This window comes from Aulonocara stuartgranti (genome assembly GCF_965226115.1).
Source record: "Aulonocara stuartgranti genome assembly, chromosome: 13".
Taxonomy (NCBI): domain Eukaryota; kingdom Metazoa; phylum Chordata; class Actinopteri; order Cichliformes; family Cichlidae; genus Aulonocara; species Aulonocara stuartgranti.
The window spans coordinates 16,949,317-16,975,940 of NC_138949.1; the positions used below are offsets into that span (position 1 = coordinate 16,949,317).

A 26,624-nucleotide genomic window follows, 5' to 3' on the forward strand; every position below is an offset into this window, starting at 1 on the left:
TCTGATGACTGTCGGGGTCATAGTGTATGATTCATGTTATTTTATGACGTTCTCATCACTCTGTGATCCTTTGTGCCTGTAAATGGGATCATTGTCATCCTCTGCCATTAGTGCAAAAAATAATTTTATCACAAGATAAAGATCATAACTTCTGTGCTGATCTGCAGTGATCCTTCCCTCTAAGGAGACAAAACAAAAAATGCCTGCAAAGCAGGTAGCAGACCCACCAGATCTTCAATCTTCTCGGCATTATCCTTTATTTTGTCACATTCTTGCATATTAATAATGACTGAAGTGTCTAAGTAGTTCCCTAAAAACGCAAAGAGTTGTTTTTGAAAATGTGGTTCACAGTTTCTCCAATGATAAGGCAAAAATAAGTGGTTTTGTGGCGCCATCTAGAGTGCAATGTTCTCTGCTGCTGCCAACCAGCAGAGGGCGCTGTTCAGCAAGTTAATCATTGAACGGATGCCTTCACTAACACCGGAAACCAGGAAGCGGCTGGTGAGCAATATGACATAAAGCGAGCCAGTGATGTTGTATAACTGCACGTTTTGTGAGTATCTCATTGTCACTGTCGCTTTGACGCTGGGCTTAATGGACCAGATTTTACTCAAACAGCGAGAAACAGTGGGTGCTGTAGTAGGAACATATCTGAACATGTTTGGTCCTTTGAACGTCCTCTGTTTGTTGAAGCTGAACAGCTGATGATGTTCGGCTCACTGTTAGCTTAGCAGGTTAGCGTAGCCACGTAAACAATAGGTTGTGAGAGACTTTAACGTTTCTTTCAGTTTTATGCCTATCCTATAACTCAGCGTCTAACCGCTAATGTGGTACCTTCTTTAATTTAAATTGGTATTATTTACATTCATTTCTTCCCATTACGAGCCTCCACATTCACATAATTAGTTTAAGACCCTTCCGTTAATCGTTATTAACCATAGATATAAGCTTGGTTTAGATTCCGATCATTACATAATACCGTTCAGAGTTAACGCAGCCTTTTTGGACGCAATAAAAAGGCGACAAGCAATAACTGTTTAGTTTTATTTCTCTATTTAAAGCAGTTCTTTAACAGCTTAGACGAGACAATGGCTTAAATGACTTGTTTGACATCTGTTTGACACTTCTGGCAGCTGCTTCACTATGCCTGTAGACGGTACAGAGGACCAGGTGCCCTCCTCTCTTTCTAGCCCGGCTAGTGCTGCCCTCACCCCGGGAGGAACGGAGGAGGATGGAGCTACAGGCGGCTCAGCAGTCTGTACTTTCCCTGAAAACAGTCAGGCCCCGGAGGCTGCTGCAGCCTATCCTGCCAACACTGGACCTGGGGAGGGCAACAGCGGTGAGCTGTGCAGCATGTTGAGAGAGGAGATGGAGAATGTCATTATATCCTTATAAAATCATTTCATGTGTTATCTTTGGTGCATTTAGCTGGGAAAAGGTCTGGAGCATTGCTGCAGATTGACCGACAGCGCATCCAAGCAGCTTCTGCCAGTTCGGGAGCTGATGAGCTCCAAGGTCTTGGTGTGGCTGTGTATGACCAGCACATACTTGAACAAGGTGTTTTGCAGCAAGTGGACGAGGCGATCCAGGAGGCCAGTCAGGCTGCTGTTAAAGCTGAAGCCGAGAAGGAGTATCAGTCTGTGTTGGATGATGTCAGGTACAGGAATTTAAAAAAACAAAACAAAAACACAAATGGTTTGTGTGTGTTGTGTTGAAGTAATCATCTTACTTTGTTGAGATGCTATAAACTAAAAAAAAATTTTATTAACAAGTAGCAAAACGTCAAGGGACTAATAAGTCTTCTGCTTTTAATCATGTGTGTTGCAGGTCTGTTACAGCATCTTTAAAACATATCAACAAGATTATTGAGCAGCTTTCTCCTTACGCAGCCTCCAGTAAAGACATCAGTAGGAAGATTGAGTCTGTCAAAAGACAGAAAGAAAATAAGGTAAAATACTACATGTGTAACGTTTTAAAATAAAGTAATCTGGTTTATATGATGATGGTGTAATAACATTATAATAATAATGGTGTGATTGTGGTGATGAAAAAACTTGTCATACAGGAGAAACAGCTGAAGAAAGTCAGAGCCAAACAGAAGCGACTTCAAGCCATTCTGGGAGGAGAGGACACTCAAAGGGTGGAATTTGAGTTTTTGGCAGAAGATGATGGAGAGGAAGGTAACGTGTTTTTGTGTACTGACTGGAAACATTAACCACTGATCAGTGGGTGGAAGCAATTTTTGTGGCAGCCAAGATGCCTAACTTGTAGCATTCACTGATTATGGTCCATATTAGGTTGATGAAGGAAATTTACTGTGCATTAATTAGAATAGCAGGGTGTCCATTTGCTTTCTGCCTTCAGCAGATTTCACTTCTGACACAGGCTTAAATAGGTGTGACAACTCTCCTCTTGTATTGTTTGTTGCTACACAAGTCTGTTTTCACACATAACAATACACATAATATGTATTTCACACCTAAAATTCAAGCTAGCAAGAAATATTTTCATGTACTGTGAAAAAGAACCCATAACTACACTTGTCCTCAGTTGTAATAAAGGTTATGCTCTCAGTATATTCCATGACTGCTCCGTGAGTTATTCGGTGCATATTTAACCTGCAGTCACATACTTCCTGCACACTAGCCGAAGTATTTCCTACATAAATAGACCCTTCTGAATCCTTAAGAGTTTTCCTGTAGGCATTCGTGTTGATTCTGGCAGTGAAGAAAATCTCTGAATCTGTATTTGTGTGTGTTGTACCAGAAGCGGGACCATCCACGTTGGGCAGTATGCTTATGCCATCTCAGGAGACCGAATGGGAAGAGCTTATCCGAAAAGGTCACATGACTCCTTTTGGAACCCGAATCCAACAGAAGGAGGTAAAGAAGGAGCCACGAAAACTGATGCTTGCGGAGAACTCTGCTTTTGACCAGTACCTGGCAGACCAGGCCAAGTTGGCTACTGAGAGGAAGAGAGTCCCTCTCCTTAAGAAGAAGAAAAGCTCTGGGGTTGGAACCGGTGGAGATTCAAGAGAGAAAACCAAAAGAACTGTTTCATCTTCCAAGGATAAAAAACTGCGTAAGCGTATGCGAAAGCTCCAGGTAACTGCTTTAAAGGCCCATCCTAAGGCCCGGCCCAAGGCTGAGCCACAGCTCCAAAAGCAACGGAGAAAACGTCACACTGAAGGAGAGGAGACAGACAGTGAGGGGTCAGAGTACCTCCCCAGTGATGAAGGAATAGATCCTGACCAAGAGGAGAGAGAAGCCATGGAGGAGGGCTTTGGAGATGATGATGAAGAGTATGAGTTGAAACCATACAAGAGAAAAACCGAAGGGAAAGGGAGGAAAAAAGTAAAGAAAAGTGACAGTGAGGAAGAATACCACCCTGAAAGTACAGATGAAGAGGATGATGACAAGGGAAAACCGAAAAAATACAAAGATGATGGAGATCTGGAGTATTATAGGCAGCGAATAAGGTACGATCATGCACTACTAACATTGCTCTAAACTCACGTTTAGATCTGTGGTTGGGTGCAAAGGTGTGCAGAGTTTTTACAAAACGAAAGCAGCAACTTATGCCTGCATATGCCTTGCTCAAAAACCCACCAGATTGTTCCTTTTACTTTGCATCACATTTGTAATGGCAGTGCTGTGTGCTATTGTTATTCCTTTTACTTAAGGAGGAAGCAGTTGTCTCTTTTTCTGCTGGCTCCATAGTGCAGAAAGAGAGTTAATCCCAGATGAGATTGGCAGCTGTTTCTTGACTAAGCAAATTCACTCCCTGCTCTTCTTCTCTCTCTGCTCTCACACTGGCCTAATTATCCTCCTGCACATGGTTTTATACACTCACTCACTCTAATGCTCAAATTAATGGAAGAGCAGCCCTAATGAGATTTCATATTTATAGCTGCCAAATAAATTGTGTTGGCATGTGTCCTTTTTCTACACTATAGTGACTGAATGTCAATTCCACAGCATAGACACGGCATGGACGGTGAGACTAGCTTATACGTGGAATGATATTATTAGAGCGGGCGGTATTTGTAGTTGGGTGGGAGGTGGAGTGGGGGCAGAAAAGTGTAATTAACTGAACCAATGCTTAGTCTTGACTTAATTAGAGAGTGTGGTCTCCCAGGCCTAGCTTAAGGACCAGTTTCGTGGCAGGGTGACAGGACCAGGCCCAAATGAAGATGGATTCTTATCCTCTGTACCTCACACCTTTCTGGGGAACTCGCACTACTAATTGTCTGTATCAATCTTCATTTGCTGTGCGACGACTGTGCCTCTAACTGCCCTCTCTCCTGCACTATTAAAACTGTTTTCCTTTAACATTTCCCTTTTTGCTGTAGATGTTTCACCGCTCAAGGGAAATACCTTCAACTCAAAACATTCGCTATCCTTACACCTGTGTAGACAAATGCTCAAATAACGCATGGAGTGCGAGAGGTGCAAATAGAACACCTTTCTATCCAGTCTCCACTTATCCTGTTTAGGTTTGCACTATATTCACTTGAAATGTCTGATTTAGTTTGGATCTCTTAGTTGTTTTCATTTTGCATCTGTAGCAATATACATCACTGAAAGTTTAAACAGGTTGAATTCTTCACTGTTGTTCAGGTAGTGTATTCATCTTTTTAAAAGAGGAAGCAGGTGTTTGTTCTCAGCACCCAGGCTCACTGAGCTTACCCCTTGCGGTTGTGAGCTTCTAACTAAAATAAAGAAATTCATTTTATCACATCGGTGTGCAAACACTTCATCAGTGTATATTAATTTTCTCAACAGGAGATGGAAGCGTCAGCGTCTTCGAGAAAGGGAGGAGAAGAGAGAAAGGGGTGAGGAGCTAACCGATGACAGCGATGCAGAATTTGACGAAGGCTTCAAAGTTCCTGGTTTCCTCTGGAAAAAGCTTTACAAGTAAGTTCAGTCCGAAACATTGATTATGGGAATGAGTTATGTTAAATATCCATGCATGTAGATAGAGCCACTTTTATCAAGTGATAACAAGGACTAATAAAACATTTTTCGCATAAAGATTATATGTGTACTTTGTTCTGCATCACAGTCACTGCTCTGAAAAAATAATGATTATTTCATCAGCAAGCCTTGCAAATTTATTTGTTCACTGATCTATGAGATTACTGGCAACCCTTTATGTGTGTTTATGTGGATTGTCCATGGTTGCTGTTACAGCCATGTGTTTCAAGTGTTTGCATTCATGTCAATGACCTTTTCAGGTACCAGCAGACGGGTGTGCGGTGGATGTGGGAACTCCACTGTCAGCAGGCAGGGGGCATCTTGGGGGATGAGATGGGATTGGGTAAAACCATCCAGGTCATCAGCTTTCTGGCTGGACTGAGCTACAGCAAACTGAGAACCAGAGGGTCCAACTACAGGTGTGCGCACACACACATGCGTACACACAAACTGTGTCCAGAGACTGTGTGTCTGTATGGTATGAATATTTGATTAGGGGGATTTCTACTTGAGAGTGTTCATCTGAATTATTAAACATGTTTCAATTATCAGACTCTTCACTTTTTTTATTTATTTATTTTTACTGCGGACATCAGAGAAAACACTGACACTCTGTGTGTGTGTGTGTGGGGGGGGGTTGAAAGTGAGAATGCGTTAGAGTGAGTGTCTGCGTGAACCCTTAAAATGAATTTCAGGCTCATGAGGTGGGGGTAGAGCAGGTGGGTGACAACAAATCAACCGCCAAAAACATGACGGAGCGCTGCTGATAATCTGGTTTTACTTCCTCGAACAACACTCGTACATTTATTGGGTGGAGCTTCCCTAATGGTCAATACTCTGTCTACTATAGACGCCCACAAATTGATTGCTTGCAAACTCAATTATGGTCCAATATCAATAGCTTCCACTAGGCAGAGGTTCATACCAGCCCATTAGTGTATCTTTTGTGCGTGCCTGTGTGTGTGTTTGGCAAAGTTCTTGTAGATTTTCACAGTGGAGCTGAGGATATCTCCACACACTTTCTTTGATTTATTGTAAGTACAAGGCTTTGTAGTTGCATCATTCCGCTGTGCGCTGTTCCTCATCCTTGAATGCATCATATATTGTCATTGCAATCTAAGCATATATACATTATTTTACTTAATAGGGAAAAGACCTTTTATTTTACACTGTAAAAATGATGGCTGTGATTTGCTACTGAAGCCTGCTCAGGTTATCCAAAGTTTAATGAACACAGTTCCATTGTTTACCCATCTTAATCTCTGGTTTTCGATTAAACACGTGTCTGTGGTGTTTGTTTCGCTGTAGGTATGCTGGTCTGGGTCCAACAGTCATTGTGTGCCCAGCTACAGTCATGCACCAGTGGGTGAAGGAGTTTCATACCTGGTGGCCTCTTTTCCGAGTGGCAGTCCTACATGAAACTGGGTCCTTCACTAGCAACAAGGTAGCTGTTCATGAGTTTTATACAATCTTTTTTTTCCCTCTGGGGGGCACTAGAGTTCTGTTTACAGTATTAGCTCCTGACCTTACCTCCCACTCTTTCCCTCTTTTTAAAGCCACATTGATAATGATGCCCTACTTGGTACATTCTTTGAAGTATATGATACTAGACATGGTTAATAACTGCACTGGTTTATATTAAGGTTTACATATTAAGGTTTGTGTCTTTGCTTTTTTCCCCCATGTTGCAGGAAAAGCTCATTCCAGAAATAGCAGCATGTCATGGTATCCTTATCACTTCATATTCAGCTGTGAGGAACATGCAGGAAACCCTACAGCTCTACGACTGGCACTACATTATATTGGACGAGGGTCATAAGATCAGGAATCCAAATGCTGGAGTTACTGTTGCTTGCAAACAGGTATTATATACTCATGGACACATGCATCAACATAAGCAAAGTTCATGCGGTTGTAATTAATTAATAATTTTTTTAAATTTTCTCTTCTCTAGTTTCGCACTCCTCACAGATTCATCCTGTCAGGCTCACCAATGCAGAACAATTTGAAGGAGCTGTGGTCTCTGTTTGATTTTGTGTTCCCCGGCAAACTGGGGACATTGCCTGTTTTTATGGAGCAGTTCTCCGTGCCAATTACTATGGGTGGATATAGTAATGCATCTCCTGTACAGGTACACACACAAAATTGTGAAATAATAATTTATTTCAGTTCTGGTTGTGTGTCCTTTCCCTCTTTTGAAGTGGAATAATGTTATTGTAATGGTAATATCATTCCAGACAGGAGCCAGTTAATCCAACAACTCTACTATTTCTGTAACTGTATCATAAGGGTGGAGCATAAATGGGCTATGCTAATTTGAAAATACCTTCTATTCATGTATGCACAGTTTTGGAAAGCTTGATGGAAGCCATTAGGTGCAGTGCACGATAATGTAGGCCCATGCAAGAAAACTTGTGTGCATCCCCAGTGTGTGAGAGAGGGAGAGGCTAAAGTAGAAAGGCGGGGAGCTAAATTGTAGCCCTTTGTCATTAGTGTCCAATCGTTAATAACTCACTGACTGAATAGATTTAATTATTTAAGATGGCTATTGATGCTTCTTCCGCTGTCGATAATAAAAACCTTTACTAATTATTAATGTTATTAAATGGTCAGAGAGGGCAAAGCTCTGCTGCCTTATCTTCTTCTCGATATTCTCAGAGCAGCAAAACAGGCCCTGAGATGATACATAAAGTTCATGTATGTTCAACTAGATGTATGTTTTTAAAAAAACATATGTGTTTGAGGTGGGGCTTTATGAGCATGTGCATATAGGCTCTATTACTGAGGCATGCATTTGCAGCCCCATGTGAATCCACTCAACAGCTTGCGCCGAGATCACTGGATCATCTGCTGCCTTCCTCGTTTTTGTTTTTTCTTTCCTCTCCACTTTACCCCATTGAGCTCAAGATACCACCATGTTATTGTCCCCTCCAGCTTTGCCAAGGGTGTCTTTGATCCCCCCCCCCGTGGATCCCCAGTGAGTTAATGTTTAAAAGACTAACTGGCTTTTAGCACTGACCCTACATACAGTTTAGCAGGCCATTTGCAGTGGGGCTTCTAGTGTGGACCAAGTGTGTCTCAATCTCCCCCTCTGTTTCCACTGGAACTGGCCAGCAGCACTGATGAAAGAAGGCTGTGTCCCTCGAGACCAGCAGCACTCAGATCAATGTTGAATGGCTTGTACCGCTTAGAGGGACAGCAACATGAGGTGATGAGAGATAGCAGATGAGTGGCCAAACAACAGCCATGCCTTAGGAAACATGAGCGCTGACAGGAGTGTGTATGTGTTTGCTTTGCATGCTGACCTGAAGGTTCCTTTTGTTTTAAAGCAGTTTGTTTATCCTTAAAGGTATGATTTTTATTTATTTTTTTAAGGTCCAGACAGCATTTAAATGCGCATGTGTGCTGAGGGACACCATAAATCCTTACCTGCTCAGAAGAATGAAGGCAGACGTCAAGGCTAACCTCTCCTTACCTGACAAAAATGAACAGGTATTCATCATACTCTAAGACACTTGACCCTGCTCTAAGTATTGAACAGCGTCTAACGCCTGCATCTCTTAACAGGGGAGATGTTTATCTGATTGGATGTGACTATTATGTGCCACATCTAAGGAGTATTTGATGAATGTGCATGGCCCCTGTCAGGTGAAACCAGCTAATAAAGTCCCAGTAAAGTAAAAGAAGCAGGTATTCATTAAGGCGGCTGGTCTCTGGTCTGTCCTTGCGGCTGACGCTGGTGGACTTCTCAGTCCACTTCTGCTCATTAAGTCAGTCCCTCAGGACACCGGTGGCTTCAAAAAAAGCCGTTGCTTCCTTCTAATTTCTCTTCTCAAACACTTCACTTCATCAAGGGGCTTTAAAGTGGATGTTCACTGCTCATTATAAACTCTTACACTGCCCTCTATTGTGTGTGTTTGTGTCTGTGTGTAGGTTCTGTTTTGCAGATTGACAGCAGAGCAGCGTCAAGTGTATCAGAGCTTCTTAGATTCCAAAGAGGTCTACCAAATACTAAATGGGGACATGCAGGTGAGCCTTCATAGTTTGTGTTCTGCTTTTGTGTTTGGTTGACACACACTTTACGAGGATAAGAAAGTAGAAGACTTCCTGGAACAAGACATGCATTATTTAACCACCTAACAGAGGCATTTCCGTTTACCTCCCTCTCACAGAGACATTGTGTGGATTTTTATCAACTCTCGTACAATTAAAGATCCCCACCTTTAAGTGGAATTGAAATTATTTTTGCCATGTAAATTATGTTAAACCCCTAATAGCTTGACTTTGGTATTGTTTAAGAGGTTCAATTCGAGAAGGTTGTACAGTTGTGTTTCTCACAGTAGTGAAACCCTTGAGAGAGAAACTACCATTTATCACCACTGACCAAATGGACGTGGTTGGAGAGCTAGAGGTGACCACAGATTATGCATATACGCACACGTGCGTGCTCTTACAGACGTATTCAGTGGTCACTCTCAGTCCATTAACCACCATTACTAATGCAGTGACCACTGGGCCTTCATCAGGAAAACTGGCTAAATTGTCTTTAAATAAATTATGTAACTCATTCCTGTAGATTTTTTTAAGGTGCAACACAGTAAAAATCTGTAAATTTATCAAAGTTGACATCAGTTCTGCTGACAGCGTTCATGAAGGAATCTCCTTTTTCTTTTTGTCTCATGTAGGTGTTCTCAGGTTTGATAGCTCTGCGTAAGATCTGTAACCACCCGGACCTTTTCTCAGGCGGACCCCGGATACTGAGAGGAATCCCTGAGGACCAGCTAACTGAAGAGGAACACTTTGGCTTTTGGAAGCGCTCGGGCAAGCTGATTGTTGTGGAGTCGCTGCTACGTCTCTGGTTCAGACAGGACCACAGAGTCCTGCTCTTCACTCAGTCCAGACAGGTGAGGAACACTTTCCTGAAATAATCACCAGTATTAAAGACGCATTAACAGTGGTTTGTATAAATACAAAAGATTTTTGTAAAGCCAAGATAATTCTTTCCTCCTTTACATCTTAAATTGTGGTGTCATGTGTTGCCAGCTACCTATAAGCCTGTTAAATTTAGTGTGTCTGTGAACGTGCGAGACAGAAGGAAAAAGTGAGGAAGTGAGAGAGTGTGTATATGTGATGGAGGCCCCAGCTGTTGCAGTCAATACCAATGAGATTATACCTCAGAGGGAACCTGAGACCCTCCCTGTCGGTATCTCTGTCCATGTAATATTAATCTGCTCTAATCCTTTTAGAGATAATCCAAACCTCAGCCCTTCTTTCCCCGTCTTTATCTCCTCTTTCTGCTGTCTTTATCCTCCCACTCCTTCCAGATGCTGGACATCTTGGAGGTGTTTGTAAGGGAGAATAACTACTCGTACCTGAAAATGGACGGCACGACTACAATATCTTCCCGACAGCCTCTCATCGCTCGCTACAATGAGGTAAGGATTAGTCATCTCTAATGGCTGTATGTGTTTCCAATGAAAATCCTGCCCTGAGGGACCAAATGCTTCAGTGGAATCCTTCTCACCCCGAGGTGGGGACGCTAATTGATGAAAATCTGTTGTTCAAAGTGGATGTGCTCAATTTTCTGTGTGTGGAAGATGTTGAAATATCACTTAGCATTAAAGCACTCTTTAAAACTAAAACTTTTTAAAAATGTGTTGTATCTAATACTAAATCTGATCAACATACACTGCATTTAGATAAAGCTGTTTTATCGTCTTTAAATAGGGTTTAATTTGAGAATAATTTGAGAGCAGGAGATTGTTATCTTACTTGCATTAAATTTTAACAATTTACTAATGAAATTTTTTTTTTACAGGATTATAGCCGAAAGTGATTATCAAAGAGAGTATGAAATTGCAGATTGGGTTCATTAATCACCAGTATTTTCTCTGCTTCTCTCTTTTCTTTTCTTTTTCAGGACAAATCCATTTTTATCTTCTTGTTGACCACTAAAGTCGGAGGTCTGGGAGTCAATCTGACTGGAGCCAATAGAGTCATCATTTATGACCCAGACTGGAACCCCAGTACTGACACGCAGGTTAGACAGCCACACGTAAAATAATTAAAAACATTGACTCAGTGAATTATTTCTCATGTGAGTCTTAATGTTCCTTAGAGTTGTGATTTGTCACATTAAATTGCCTACTTTTTTTTTTTCTTGTTGGATGCCAGCTTTTCATGCGTTTCCAATTTCTTGTTGCCTGGTTCACCTGCTGCTCTGTAACATCGCTTTTCCTCCTTTCTCACTGAATGCTCGGTTTAATCATTTGCTCTGAATGTGTTACGCTGCTCGCAGGCTCGCGAACGGGCTTGGAGGATCGGTCAAAAGCAGCAAGTAACAATCTATAGACTGCTGACTGCTGGGACCATTGAAGAGAAAATCTACCACAGGTCAGACAGCAGTTTACTTTTCTAAGCACTTTATAAGGATAATATTCAATTGCAAAAACAAAATCCTCTGTTGGCCATTGTGTTTTCTCTCACCGAGCCTTTTTGTTTCAGTTTTCTTTCTGTTGATTTCACACATTCATGAGTATTGGCAATGACGTGACTAATTGCTTACATCACTGCTATATTAGTACTTGCACTGTCCCGGTTCTAGGTAATTGAAAAGCATTCCTGCATTATTAAATGGCCAATTGAGGACTTCTAAACTGTTGCTCTGTTTGTTTTTTTGTCTGTAAAGTGCTTTCAGAAAGCAAGTTGGAAAAACTGCAGGCATTGTGTTTTGATACCTACAGTGGTGAGGTTAACTAATGTGCTCATCCATCAGCCAAACTACTCTGTGGTGACAGGGGATCAGGACTGCATGCTGAGCTGAAATGGCAGCTTGCATTCAAGTATGTAATTCTGTATTTTATCTGCTGTAATTCAGGCAAATCTTCAAACAGTTCCTAACCAATCGAGTACTGAAGGATCCCAAACAGCGACGGTTCTTCAAGTCAAATGACATCTATGAGCTGTTTACTCTAGCTGATCCAGATGGAGGTCAGGGAACAGAGACAAGTGCTATTTTTGCAGGTCTGTTGAAACATTTCATTGTCCAGTTATTGGGTTGTTAAAATAAGCTTGAGGGATTTAATTTTATTTACTTTGGTTTATTTCTCCCTAAAAACAGGCACAGGTTCTGACATCAAAGTGCCCAAAAAACCCGAAAAGCCAAAGCCATCACACAAAGTAAATCACAGCAGCCATGCACATAAACACTCCTCAGCAACCTTCATTAATACAGGTACAGACAGCACGCACACTCCTACATTAAGGGCCGGAAGTACGTCTCCATGCAGTAAAAACTCTCAGGGTAAACAAAATGTCCCGATAGACAGTCCAAGCACCAACCAGGATGCTGTAGATATAGCGCCTGCGGGACAAAATAAAAACAGCGACTGTGATGCAGCCAAACCAGACACAAATACCTCAAACTCAGCCAGTTTTCACCAGCACAGAGACAAAAACTCTGCCCGGACCAGCCCACAGAAACACAGGGAGAAGAGGAAACACTGTGACTCGGACGACTTGAACAAACGCAAACATAAGAAACACAAGCGCTCCCGGGATGCTCGATTCGAAGGCCACCGCATCTCTCATTTGGTAAAGAAAAGAACATTTAAGAAATCCGAGAGCGAAGACAATGCAGCAGAGGACCAGAAGAAATCAGACGATTATGTCTTGGCAAAGCTGTTCAAGAAATCTGGTAGAAGTTTTTTTTTGGTTGGTTTGTTTGTTTTGTACCGTCTGCAGTATCAGAAATTTTTATATACAAGATTTGCGAAACGGCAAGCTTCTTTTTCTTATTTTCAAATGTGCTGTTCTTTTCTTCCATGGTGTTTCTCAGGTATTCACAGTGTGATGCAGCATGACACCATCATAGAGTCTTCCAATCCTGACTATGTTCTTGTGGAAGCAGAAGCCAATAAGGTGGCTCAAGATGCCCTTAAAGCTCTTAAAATTTCCCGGCAGCAGTGCAGACTGCGCTTCAAAACTCCTCCTGCCCCTGCAAAGTATGTAGTCTCACACTGACACGGTGGGGTTTTTTCTTTTTCTGTTTTTTTAGAACTTCACTAATTTAATTTAAAACAAACTTATCATTTTCTCAAATGTATTTAAGGCATTCTCTTGTTTGCCTTCTCAGGAAACGCTTTGGACAAAAGAAGAATTCTCTCTTAGCTACACCTTCTGTTCAGTCTGTTCCCACTTCAACCAAATGCAAGGTAATGGCCAGGTTCTCATTAAAAGATGTTACTCTGTGTTTTTTCATTTCTGATGCCATTTTTGGGTGTATTCATTGATTTCTTTTGTTTAGGATGCTGCTATTATAAAGAAGTCTGTGTCAAAGAAACCAGGTTCGGGAGCTCATTTTAGCGGGGAGGGTGCAGAAAGTGACTTGAATTCCACCCCGCTGTCATCCTCCTCTCTGCTGGCCCGGATGAAGGCCCGTAATCACCTCAGCATGCCCTCCAGGGGAGAAGAACCAGAAGAGGAGGAGGAGGATGCCTCGGGAGCTGCAGGGAGTCTTCCTGCTGCTCCGCCCACTGAGCACGATGAGCTGTTGGTGGATCTGCGCAACTTTGTAGCCTTCCAGGCGAGTGTGGACGGACAAGCCACCACCCAGGAAGTGCTCGAGTATTTCAAACCGAGACTGACCCAGGAACAGGCTCCTGTCTTCAGAGAACTACTCAGGAGTATCTGTGACTTTCATAGGACCTCTGGTCAGGAGGGCATCTGGAGACTCAAAGAGAGCTTTCGCTGAGGGAAGAACATTTAAACACCCCTTCAAGCTCAAGCTTACAGTTGTTGTCTTGCAACCTTCTTGTTGCTTGCGTTCAGGAAAGACATTTTGCCGTACAGTCTTGGGTTACCTAATGAAATCATAATTAGTTAAGCAAGTCTTGAAGGTAGTTTCTGTGATTGAGTTTGGCAGTTGTTCTGTTCTTTTTTTCATTGTTGCTTGTACCTGGTAATACTTGAATTCATTTATTTTGATTTGACTAAAACGGTGTAATATCATTCAGATATGCGTTTACTCTCAAACTTTGTTCTTAAAAACCTCAGCGATGTCAGATTATACCAACTTTCTGTTAAGTTTAAGAATAGGGTGCCATTTTATACCTCACTAAAGGTTTTTGTAGATTTTATAATAAACTTTCTTGTACACTGTAGGGGTTTTTGGTCACTTCAAAACAAATTAATATTGCCTCTCCGTTGTTTGCAGGCATTTTAAAAACGGTGTTTTATATTAAAAAAATAAATGCAATTCCATATCTTGCATGTACTGTATGCAATAAATCTGATGGCTGCTTTTCTGGCTTTGTTATTTCAAAAATACACAGATGTAAAGGAAGATTTATGATTATGAATATATGCCAAACTATTTGCAGGTTACAAAAGACATGTGGGACAGTTTTGAATCAAGAACACAGGTAAATGTGAGGACATTAAAATAACAAGATAACTCAAAATTGGACTGAAAAGCTGACATACCTTTTATTTAACTGTGGTGCTGACCAGGGTCCTGAAATAGTCGACGGCTTATGCAAAATCTGCAAAACCTGAACTAGTTAAAGTTTATTTGTAAATGTGTCTCGACCTACGGAGATGAGGAGTAATTGCATTTAGTCTTTTAAGCAATCATCAGAGGATGGAGAGGAAAGGCGCTGACAGGAAGCACACACACACACTTAAGGCCTGCACTCTTGTCAAGAGTTGTCTAGACCAAATATTGGGATAAAGTTATCAACCGTTATTTGATTTCAATTTTCTCCACGCACCTCACCGAGGTCATAATAACAACTTTATTTTCAGTGGTGCATAAATTAATTACGCGCATTTAATAACTAAAATATCATTATATTCCCCCTTTAATAACATAAACGCTGCACGCCAGGGAAACCCTTAATAGCGCGGGGCCCTGTAACTGGCCATTATCCGCCTGTAATGATATTACAGAACCAATTACGCGCCATTAGAAGGGATTTTCTGCACTTTATGTGGTTTAGTCCAATCCCGCACTCCTCTTCTAAATTTCAGCTGCTTCTCGAAGCCTCATTTTGCCTCCACCTCAGAGACGCATGGCGTCTGCGCTCTGCCGTCCCAGATGCGCTTTAAAACTAATTGAAAGGGTCCCGCAGCAGATCATTTATCTGAGGAAGCGAAATAAATCGCTGGACCCCTTGCTGTGAACAAAATCAAAAATTTGGCCTTGTGAGTGTTCTACATGCGCAAACCCTTGTAAAGTGGACCCCCTAACACACCCTGACGAGCAATTAAACCACCCGACAGTCAATCTAAAACCCAAAAGCAGTCATCCTGCTTTTTTTAATATATGAAAGAACCAAATAAAAAGTGCAGTGGGTATGTGTGCATGTTTATGGTTAGGGAATATGCTTGACTCTGGAATAACAATCACTTGTGATGAATTTTTTTGGCACCAGAGCAGAGCTGCCGTTTGCCACCCCGGGTATGTCTTTCCTCTCCTCCTTTCTGTCTTTCTCTGACACACACACACACACACACACACACACACACACACACACACACACACACACACACACACACACACACACACACACACACACACACACACACACACACACACACACACACACACACACACACCAGGGGTTGGGGGTGAGAAAGACAAAGCCGTGATAATCCGATTAGGACCAATTAGGCGTGAGATTCTGCGACACTAGCTGAAAGCCTTAACACTCTGTAGACAGTTATACAGTTATAGAGACATCTGGACACTCCCAGAGAGAAATAGAGAGACAGACAGAGAGAGAGAAGTGAGTAGTGTGTGGGGGTGCGTGTGAGTGTGTGTGTTTGCAGGAGCGAGAGAAAGAGTGTGGGGGGAGCGAGAGACAGAGAGATCTGGACACTCCCAGGCAGAGAGTCGGTGGAAGTGCAGCAGCCACTTCTCTCCGAAGCGCTAACTCACTCACATCAGCATCCTCACCGCAGGTAGGATGCTCTCACACATTAACTTTGAATCTCGCCAAATCCCGCGCGGTTCCGCATCTTCTGCTGACGGTTTAAGAGTGTTTTTGTTGCTCCCGTCACAAATCTGCATTATTCTAGGTCTGTGGGTTTAAGCTGAAACTTTTGTCTTTGTTCCAGGTTCCGTTTCGGAGTCTCTTAAGCGCGCAAAGATGTTCTACTTCCACTGTCCACCTCAGCTGGACGGAGAGTGCTGTCGCTCCAACACGCGTAAGTTCGCTGTCTCGCTGTTTTTTCCAGCTACGGATTATTTCTAACGTTACTCTTAAAGTTGTTCTCTGTAAACTTTTGTGATGTTTAGACAGCGCGCGGTGATTCTGCGCGTAAAGTGTGTGTGTGCTGTCGGAGACTTGAGAATGGGCCCGAATTTATCATTACTTTCTCTAAATCATTATAATATAATCATTTAACACAATGTGTTGTTAGTAATTGTTAATTAAAACAACACCGACTTATAAAATGTATTTTTTATGTCGTGGTAATATGTAACTAAAACTAGGTCAGTCAAACTGTTTCGGTTGTGAATCTGAATATCGCATGTAAAACACTCTTTTCAAATTTTAACTTGAAATTGTTGGTTGCTTATTGCATCTCTGGTAATATTTATACAAGTCCAAAACAGCAGCCGGTATATTTCCCCACACAAATTCATGTATGTATGTAAAGGGTTAAGTCTGATTTTCTCTCTGCTCTCTTTTGGTGAGAAGAGCTGGTGGTTTGGCCCCGGGGCAGAAGGGGCGTTTTGTCCCGGGCACAGATGTTGGGTGTCATGGCTTTTAGTCCGCCATGGTTCCCCTTAGACACCTAACGTCAATGTTTCATGCAACTAATGGAAACACAAAATGTGCCTGCTTTGGCTAATATTTGTATTTTTATAGCCTTTCTTTTATCACTTTTATCACTGAACTTACCTAAATACATCATGAAGTTATTAACTCCTTATTAAAGCAGTATTATTATTATTTTTTTTTTTTAAGTGATTGAATTGTTTCCAATTTCCCTCTCTCTCTTTTTTCAGTGAATTCAGGCGGATTTGGCAACCACGCCCCAACTGATTTTGACGATGGATTTCTACGTAGGAAACAGCGCAGAAACAGAACAACATTTACTTTGCAACAGGTAATTATTTACCAGAACAAATAAAAAAAAAAATACACACATATATATAGGCTATATGCAAATCAGAGAAAAAGAAATGGGCCTAGCTGAAACTTCTCTTAAAGCAAAGCAGGTGTAGGGCGCTCTAGCTTTCAACATGAGGAGGAAATAAATACAAAGTTGGGCAAGTTTTCTATTTTAAGGCAGGGGGAATTTCCCTGATATTCACCACAGACATAAAAAATAAAATAAAAATAAAACCTTTATCCCAAATTTATTTCCAAAAGCCCAGAGGCAATGATGCCATAAAATCATATGAAAATAGAAGACGACGAAAGATCTGTTGATTATTTTTATTATAATTGTGGATTGTCACGCGTGTATTTAACTGTAAGTACTTACAATTACATGCTAATCTTTGACATCTTTATTTAGCGTTATTCACTATGTCTCTTTACAAAAAGAAAGAAAGAAAGAAAGAAAGAGAATAGTCTGCTTATATTCAAATCAACTGGCAAATCATTTTAATAATTAAAAGTCTGCCCTCTGTTTTTTGCCAATGTGCAGTTGGAGGCTTTGGAGGCTGTTTTCGCCCAGACCCACTACCCGGACGTGTTCACGCGGGAGGAGCTGGCAATGAAGATCAACCTGACCGAGGCCAGGGTGCAGGTATGGCTGCAGCAGTGGTGTGTCCTGGGCACGTTTGACCATGCAAGAGAGGGTAAATTAAGGCACTCTGTCATTCCGGCTATGCACTTTAATAACATCAACATAATGGTGAATATTAGATTAGCTTGATTAATCGGTCATTCATAATTAACCAGCGATAATGTTCTTCACTAATTTGTCCGCGTCTCTGAGGTAGGAATACATCATCCGCGCAGATCTCGTTCTCGTGACACAGCCAGAAAAGAGAGAGAGAAAAAACGTGTTTTAAAAGAGGGCAAAGTCCGTAGCCTCCACAACTCCCCTTTCCTATCTCCCTGATCCTATCACACACGCGCGTACATAAAAGAAAAAATGGGCAAGCATGCACCTTAAATGTGCCAATTTATATTCCGCTCCTGCCCTGCACATATGCGCGGTTATAAACTTGGCCAGATGTAATTAAGTTATGTGTCCTGTATGTAATTTCCTGCATTCCAGATTTGCTTTTGGGTTTTGTTGTGCGCGCAGATCTAATTGTGGGAAATATAATAGTTTGCCTTTTGTTCCCCAGGGTCATCTTACTATCGCTTAAACCCAATGGCTGGGTTGATAATGGAATCCAGCGCTGTAAATTAGGGATTGTAAACAAATTATTCCCCTCCTAATCCGATTACCACATTCCTATTATTAAATCTGAACATGAATCCACCGCAGTATGCAGGGATATTAAACTTACATTATTATTAGAAAATAAATTTCCTTTCTGTTGTAGTGTTGTTGCCCCCCCCTCTTTTTTGTGTGTAAAGTGTCAATGGGCCTCCCCCGCATTAAGAGCACGCCGCAAATTGAGATTAATGGAGCAATTATAGCCCATTCAGAGATGGGTGTGTGTGGGGGGGCGCGACTTCTAGCTGGAAGGTGCAGGGGTGAGATAAGTCCATCGGCTGTATTGTTGTCCTGCCACCAAAATGTTGTCCTTTCTTTATGCCGAATGAATGCATGTGTTTTGTTTGGCTGTTGACATCATTTATACCCCCGGTACAATAGCAGGGATGCAGAGCACATGCACACCGACTCTAACCTCCATTCACACATCATGATTAATGCCTGCTAGAACCAAGTCCTAATCGAATCTGATGTTGTCAAACAATCACTAAATAGGGAAATAAACGACTTCATCATTGCCGCCTCTCTCTTGGGCAGCACAACTGTCAGTGGGAAGTCATTAAAATATGATAATGAAAAATTGCTCAATTAAATGTTGTTATAGGCACTGACCTTCATTCGATTAAGATACCAGAACTTGGCTATATGTGCTCTCAGCTCTGTGGATGCTGAAGGTTTTGGGGCTAAGTCAGGGACTGTGGGAAATCAGAGCATTGCTTTGACAGGTTCAAATGCCACTTGATAAGAGAGGTCACAGAACAAAGGAAGTAGGGAATATTTCTTTTAACTTTACTGTTAACAAGATTTCAAAAATTGGGAATATATATATTTAATGTAGTTTCAATTTCTCTCAATATTACGCAAGTTAGATTACAAGCCTAAATCCAAGGAATTAAACTGAAATTATTGATGTGTCATTAGGCCCATTTTAGAATTCCAGTTTTAATTTATGGTTTAATTAATTTGTTGTACTTTTTTATTTTTTCACATTTTTAATTAATATTATTTTTTTTGTCAAATGCAGGTTTGGTTTCAGAACCGCAGAGCAAAGTGGAGGAAGACAGAGCGAGGGAGCTCGGACCCTGAAGGAGGGAAAGAGCAGATGAGTGAGGGAACTCCTCCATCTCGCAGCATCAACTCTCAGTCCCCAGTGGACCAGGGCAGAAAACAGAAAGAACCACTGGAGATGCAGCCAAGGTGAGAAGAGACAGACAGACGACCGTCGTCACAGTTATCTTAGTGAAACAGCGTCCTGTTAAAGGGGAAATTTGTGAAGCACTGTCGGCCAGACTAGAATTTTTTTTTTCTTCAAAACTCTGATAGCCAACATTAACTTCTGGAGAAAGCTCCATATCGTTAGTCAATAATTCTAATTCATTAGTGTATTTTGGAAATAGCTGTAGATATTTCTAGATATATATTACTAGAATAAATTGTCTGCTTAAAGTTATACCTGGATATTTAAGTACTAAGTAATTTCTAATACTTAATTAAGTATTTGTTCTCTCTCCAGTATCAACAGGACAGTGGGTCCTGGTGGTCCCTTCTTTCCATCCTGCTTACCAGGCACCCTCCTTAACTCTGCCACCTATGCCCAGGCTCTCTCGCAGGTCGCCACTCTGAAAGGTAAATATGATTTTTGTTAACTGATGAATAAAGATGGTAATAAAGATGATGAAGATCTATTTTTTAAGTTGTCTTATCACAAATTCCACTGATTCTCATTTTTCAGGTAATGGCTTGTGCTCGTGCTGCGTTTCGGACCCCATGGGCTTGTCCTTCCTGCCACCCTATGGTTGTCAGGGTAACCGCACAGCCAGTGTGGCCGCCCTGCGCATGAAGGCCCGTGAGCACTCTGAGGCAGTGCTGCAGTCTGCTAACCTGCTTGGTGCAGCAACCGGACCAGGTGCCAGCGTGGGAGTCCTGTCAGGAGTCGGCGTGAGCGCAGCTGGGGTGGTAAGACCCTCGGTGGGTCCTCCCATTGAGGTGTCAGGCGCTGTCGGAAGAGGGGGAGATAGCTCCAGTCCCACCTTGGCCTCCAAGGTCCCAGTCCTGGGCAGCAGTCCTGACAAACACCCTCACTGCCCTAAGGAACCACTGGAGAAAAAGTGAAGGCGCTGGACACAAACGTGGATGTACCGATACTCTAAATCTGTGTGACTGTGCCTGCTGTAACTACTCGACCCTGGCTGTATGAGAAACTAAGCACAAATGACTGACTCCAGAAACAGCCTGGGACGGACTTTTCTCATATCACACTGTGTGGATGAAAACATTTAACTATTTATTTGACAGTAAGTTATGATTGTGAGAAATGCTCAGTAACTGGGGCCTCGTTCCCTCATAAAAGCACAACTGTGGTTTTTGGATCTATTATCTGTCTTCATGCGCTCTTGGACTCTTTCAATGGACTTACATAGATACAATATGTGTGCGACAAAGACATATTTGATAATGTGAATTTAAATAATCCTGATGTTGTTCCTCTCATTTTCATTAGGAGGTCTGGTGGTTACCTTGTAAACATTAATGCATGTAAACTGTAAGTGTGCAAATGGCTGGCAGGACAGTGAAGAGTTTTGCAGGATTTTGGGCAATATATTGTTTATGGCATCAGGTCAAGCAATCGCCTCTCATTCTTTTGAGTTTAAAAGTGAAAGTGCACTTTAATATTAATCAGGCATTTTAAGTGTAAATGTGTACATGTGCTAGACTATGTGTGAACCCCAGGCAGGCTAAAGCAGACTCAGCGAGAGAGCGGCAGTTGTCCCTTCCACTCTGTTAGCACATCTGTAGTGCCAGCAGACAGGGAACACACCAGTCCTGTTGTGACATGTTCTTTAAAACAATTAAAGATGTACTCGCTCATGTTCCTCTCCTGTTGCCTCTCGCTCCAGCCATCTGTTCTAATACATTATTTATCAGCTTCCTTTAAAGCTGGGAGAGGAGAGCATTCGTGACTCTTATTATTTATTTACTTTTAGGAACGCTTGCGCTCACCCCTCCTCTCTGCGAGCCTTTTTTTTATTTTTATTTTTAATAAACCCCATTAAAGATGATATATGCTATTTGTTAATGTTGGATTTACATTTGAAAAAATATCATCTGTCATCACCTCAGGGCTCTTCACAACGTAGTTTATCACGGGCAATATATTTGTTGATTCATTATTCTTAAATATCTCCCCTCACTAGAATGACTCTTGACTATAAGATCGACTGATCAGACTGAGAATACTTAACCGCAGTGCACACAACCAGTAGTTGCTGATTCAATTTGCGTCCTTGAGGATTTTCAGGAAATTACTTTTGATAGTCAATAACACAATTAAGTAAACTACACACACATTATCATGAATAATTGATAAGAAATTATGTATTACCATGAAGTAGTGGTTCAATAATTGATGAGGCGACACCCTGGTGACACAGGAGAGGGAGATAATGTCAGAAGTCGTGCCAGGTTGTACACAGATCATCTTTTTCTTCTTTTTTTTCACACCATTATGTGTGCATGTTGTAAATATCTGAAAACTATACCAATAAAGTGAATCTTTTACTGATTGTGACTTTAAGACTTTTTGGTAGGATTTTTAATTTCTATGAACCCATGCAACATTCGTGTTACATTTTCAGAGAAAATCCCCAAATTTAGACAAAAGTTTCAACTGGAGGCCCTTTTTTTAATTTTACATATTTGATATCATAAAACACTGCAGGTATAGAAATATTGCATTATGTAGCGACTGCTCTCCTGGATCTAAAAATGGCCCAAATATTATTACCAAAAACATTGCGCCTTCATATAATGCTTTATCTTTAAGTGCATGAGAGAGCTCCAGAGCAAATATGTTGAGCCCAGTGACATGGCGGCTAATGATAACACAATATCCTTATACAAACCAGCTTCTTCTCCAGAATGTACCAGTATGGACGACGTAATCCGGCCAACTCATACAAAAGACACAGAAAAACACATTCAGTCTCTCCAAAATTGAATACAGCAGTTGTGGAATTTAATCATTAGCCAAAACAAAGGATGCTGAAGTTATAATGACTCCGATCATCATTAAGTTCTGCATGGTGCCCATAATTCACTGCTTTAATATTTCATAAACAAGTCAAGTTGGTGTTGACATTCAGCTGTGCATGTGGCATCATTGATAATTTTCTGTCACCTAAAAAAAGTCCTGAGGCGGTTTTGTGGAGCATTGTTATATCAAATTAGCTGGAGAGTGGCCAGAAAAGCAGACAAACATGGTGAATACGGGGGACAGCAGTTGAACTCTGTTCTTACAGTGCAGTTAATGGGCTTCTTTTGTTGCAGTAATGAAATATTTTTGCAGGGATGTGGGGAAAAAATGTCCTGAAACAGGGAGACGCTGCGCACATGCACCCATCCACAGACGCACGCAGACAATATAAGACAGAAAGAGGCCGTACACTCAAGAAAGAGTCATCCATACATGCAGCTCCTTTTGCTTGACATTAGGTGCAACACTAAATTTTTACTATTTACATACCTAGCTCCCAAAGTCAGACATAAAGTGAATTCAGGCCTATGTCCAGTGAAGGGCCAAAACAACCTGCTAAAGTATCGTCTCTGCTTTTAATTCCTGCAGCGGAGCTGACCAATAACCCAATCAATTAGAATCAATTAGGCTCATTTCTGGATGGAGATTATACAAACAAAGCATATCTTAATGCAGCGAGTAATGTGCCTGTCTGCTGTTTGCCACATAACCACAGCTCTGCTCCCCCTTACTCAGCAGAAGGAAAAGCATCCTCAGCGTTTGTGATCAATGCTCACAGTCCCCGGCAGCTTCTCAATAAAGCTATTCTGAAGCAAAGCTGGAGAGCTGCATTGTACAAAAACTTGAGAGGTTTGTATCAAAAGTCCACATTTCTGCACAGAACTGTAAAAACTGGGTGTTTTGTAATCTAAATTTGCCCACTAGAGGGACTTAGTGAGCAGGAAACTGATGTGAGTGGCATCATGTCTAACCTAAGTGGGGAAATTGAGCCTTTTGGTTTATGACATACAGATTATTCTTACTGAGGCATGTTACAAATGACAGTTTATCAATCAAAACAATTTTTTAAAAGACCGTACTCGTAGATTAAAGGCCCAAAAGTAAATAGCAAAACAAGATTTTATGACAGCAACTTGCATCTGTTATTGATATGAGTGGAACATACAGCTGATTGTCAGCGACTGACTTGGTTTCAGGGTGGAGAGGAAAATAGAGCATGAGAAGGGCGTGTGGGTGGAGTCTGTTTAGAAGGGCGGAAAGAGATTAGTTAAAAAGGGATTACATCAGCCTTTCCTAAAGTTTAGTGAGCTCTACGTAAAACCATCTGTGTATGTGTGTGGGCATGTGCGGAGGAGTGCGTCTCCATTAAGGCCCATGTGTGTGTGTCCATCATCCTGTCAGGCCAGCCCTGCACCCGCCAAGAATCCCAGGAAACTATCTGCTGCAGCAATCTCCTATTATAGCAGCATGCTGTAGGAGGGGAAGGAGCTATGGGGGTGAAAGGGGGAGGTACAGTTCCTCCCCTTCCTTTGCCTTATGGCCTTTTCTGCTGGGGGTTGAGTGAGGCTGTAGTCAGGGAGATTAGACGGGCCATGGTTTGAGTACTGTAATAAAGTGAAAATTCAGGTTAAAATTAACCTCTCAGACATGATGTGTCAAACAAAAAATAAAAGAAAATAGATGGGGGGGGGCAAGCCCAACAATGATAGAAAAATAAATTCCCTCATTTTGGTCTCCAACATGAAGCTTCATTCAAGCAAAGTGGCCGGAGGCCACTTGTTGACACTCAATATAGTGCTTGTCAGTTCTGTTCAACAAAGAAGGTGGCACTTGAGTGCAACACAATCAAGTTATTTCTGTCTCCCAGAAGGGCACCCAAGCTACAGCCCCTCCATACACCCTCCCAAACACTCAGCACCATAGCACATCCTCAGGAAATTAGTGTTTTCGCCTGGTTTAGATCTTGCAACCTCCTCACAAACTTGCAATACGTTTCCAGTTTACTGACAGTTAGCTCTGGCTGCTAATGGCCAATAGTAGCTGTCCAGATTTATAAATAGTTGAGAGGCTGTTTGTTTCATCCATCTGACACTCGACACCAAAGGATTTCACAGACCCACATGCTAGCCCGAGTCCTCATTCTGGTCCCCCATGGTGGACACTCTCCCTGGGACAACTCCTCTATTTCTGTCTAGTCTCCAGCCCCGAGTCCTGCTAGCGGCTCAGAGACCTGACAGTGGACTACATAGAGGGGTTTTTTGGATTTCTGAGAGCTGAAGCTGTGAGAGGGGACAGATCAGCGTCAAAGGCTTTTTTAAAGAGATGAAACACTTTTGAGGAGTTTACAACAAGGCACAAATTATGGAATATAAAACTCAAAGGTAAGACAAGAATCTCAGTGTGCATTCTTGTTCATATTTGAAAGAAATACATGAAAAATGCCCCCAAAAAACATGACCATAACAGATGTACATAACATTACTCTTAAGCTTGGAATTTCAATGATTTTCACACAGATAAGAAAGGTAAGAGATAAGAAAATCTCTGATCCCATTTGTAAAAAGGTAATACAAATTGACTTACTGAAGCTACTGTGCAGTGTTTAGCTGCACTTATAGAATTTGGTTTTGTTCCACTGAAACTTGCTGACATCAGCAAACATTTACTGTTATCCTTTGAGAAGGTACAGAGACATTCCTGTTCAGTCTTCCTTTGGACTGGATTGGAGTCCCATCTGAAAACGAGTCATCTTTGGTGTCAGGTTTAAGCTGGAGACCCGTCACTGCACAAAAATAAACCTGTCACATGCAAGAATGGGCTGAAATCAAGCTGGCAGTTTTACAAGACACCACTGCAAAAAAAAAAAAAAAAAAAATCCAGCTGAATGAGGGATGGCTATCAAAATTGTGCACGTCTTTAATGCTTCTTTTTTAAGAAGTCTCTCTCTATATACCAAATGTTTTGTTTGAGTCAAGACAGACTGGGATGAAAACAAAAATCTAAAATGTTTTAATTGCTTTGATCGTTTTTTCAATGTTTCTTTTAATACACTGAAAGAAGATACTTGCTGTGAGTGTACTGGGACAATGCAAAGACATGGAACATGTGGCCTTGTTCAAGCTACTGCGTTTTTGTTTTTTTGTTTTTTTTGCTTAATAGAGAAACGTGTTGCATTATAGTTTTAAACTTCTTTTTATTTCTGCGTCGCTCTTATTAGATGCTGATGTAGTCGGTCAGTACAGCAGTGTGGTGAGTAACTGTGTTATAGATGTGTATCAGATGGATAGCCTCCAGGTCAAAAGATATTAATGAACCACTGAGTACTCTGAGCAAGGTGATGGCTGCTTGGCAGCTGCATAGTATTTAACCAAAATATACCCATGATATTATCCATTTACAGTACAACAGAAGAAGAATGTGATACCTCACCTATATCCTGCAGCCGGGAAGAAACAAACTACATTATTGCAGATATGTTAAACTATATTTTAATATATAACCCAGGGTTTGTGATTTGTAGAATTGTGGATATATTTTCTAATTCAGTTTAGTGAATTTTGAAGCCCACCACAAGAAGTTCATGAGTGTAAATAATAGGAAAAGTAAAGCTTCTGTGTCAGCTGTTCTACTACTTAGATCTTACATGTGGCCTTGGATGTTTTGAGTTTCATTTAGATTAAGGCTTTGCATGTTTATTTATGAAAGAAGAACATTCTTTGTAATTAATGATAATTTAAAGGAGTCTAAATGACATATAGTTTGTTTGAAAAAATCGATAACAGATTATGCACTTTACTGGCAGTAGATTAGGTAATTTATACATGTAAAATCCCAGAATAGTAAGAGCTATGCTTAAGGATATTATAATCTAATTTTCACCCCCTATGTAAAGAAAAAAAAGTTTCAGTGTCACACTTGACAAGTCCTAATAAGATGTTTTCCCTCTTTGACTAGACAGGAAACAGGCTGATTGAAGATCAGCAGCATTAGTGACTTGAAAATGTGACATTATGTGCTCATTTCAAGCTCTGATTACTCAGTTTCTGTCTTGCACTGCGAAGTCAATTTGTGGTGCATGCGTGCCCATCTAAATTTGTACAGATGCATCTTGATTACCCTAAATAACTCACGTGAGGCTGTCTTCGCCGCGCCTAGCAACAGTGTAGTTTTATTCACAACATGTCTCTGATCTCTGAAGGTCACGG

At 41.3% G+C, this 26,624-nt stretch overlaps 2 protein-coding genes across 6 annotated transcripts; both read left to right on the top strand.

The window, feature by feature from the left end:
* The first annotated feature begins 479 nt into the window (after nt 1-479).
* On the top strand, nt 480-14,277 carry ercc6 (excision repair cross-complementation group 6). Of its 5 annotated transcripts, none has more exons than XM_082556296.1 (22): nt 480-501; nt 1,134-1,339; nt 1,429-1,657; nt 1,828-1,948; nt 2,066-2,180; nt 2,767-3,478; nt 4,785-4,916; nt 5,237-5,395; nt 6,285-6,420; nt 6,668-6,838; nt 6,931-7,107; nt 8,352-8,468; nt 8,910-9,005; nt 9,662-9,880; nt 10,301-10,411; nt 10,897-11,016; nt 11,275-11,369; nt 11,854-11,999; nt 12,097-12,672; nt 12,814-12,979; nt 13,111-13,189; nt 13,282-14,277. In XM_082556296.1, the coding sequence occupies exons 2-22, from the start codon at nt 1,144-1,146 to the stop codon at nt 13,726-13,728; spliced, it is 4,320 nt and encodes a 1,439-aa protein (XP_082412422.1). In that variant the 5' UTR covers nt 480-501; nt 1,134-1,143; the 3' UTR covers nt 13,729-14,277. The 5 variants fall into 5 exon arrangements, with proteins under 5 accessions (XP_082412422.1, XP_082412420.1, XP_082412424.1 ...); XM_082556294.1 differs by having other exon boundaries at nt 489-553; XM_082556295.1 differs by lacking the exon at nt 480-501 and adding an exon at nt 525-627.
* A 1,351-nt stretch (nt 14,278-15,628) lies between these two features.
* drgx (dorsal root ganglia homeobox) lies at nt 15,629-21,909 on the top strand. Its single transcript, XM_082556212.1, has 7 exons — nt 15,629-15,938; nt 16,095-16,184; nt 16,993-17,093; nt 17,640-17,741; nt 19,411-19,583; nt 19,900-20,012; nt 20,119-21,909. Exons 2-7 carry the CDS (start codon nt 16,127-16,129, stop codon nt 20,496-20,498), a joined length of 927 nt encoding a protein of 308 aa, XP_082412338.1. The 5' UTR covers nt 15,629-15,938; nt 16,095-16,126; the 3' UTR covers nt 20,499-21,909.
* Nucleotides 21,910-26,624: the final 4,715 nt, after the last annotated feature.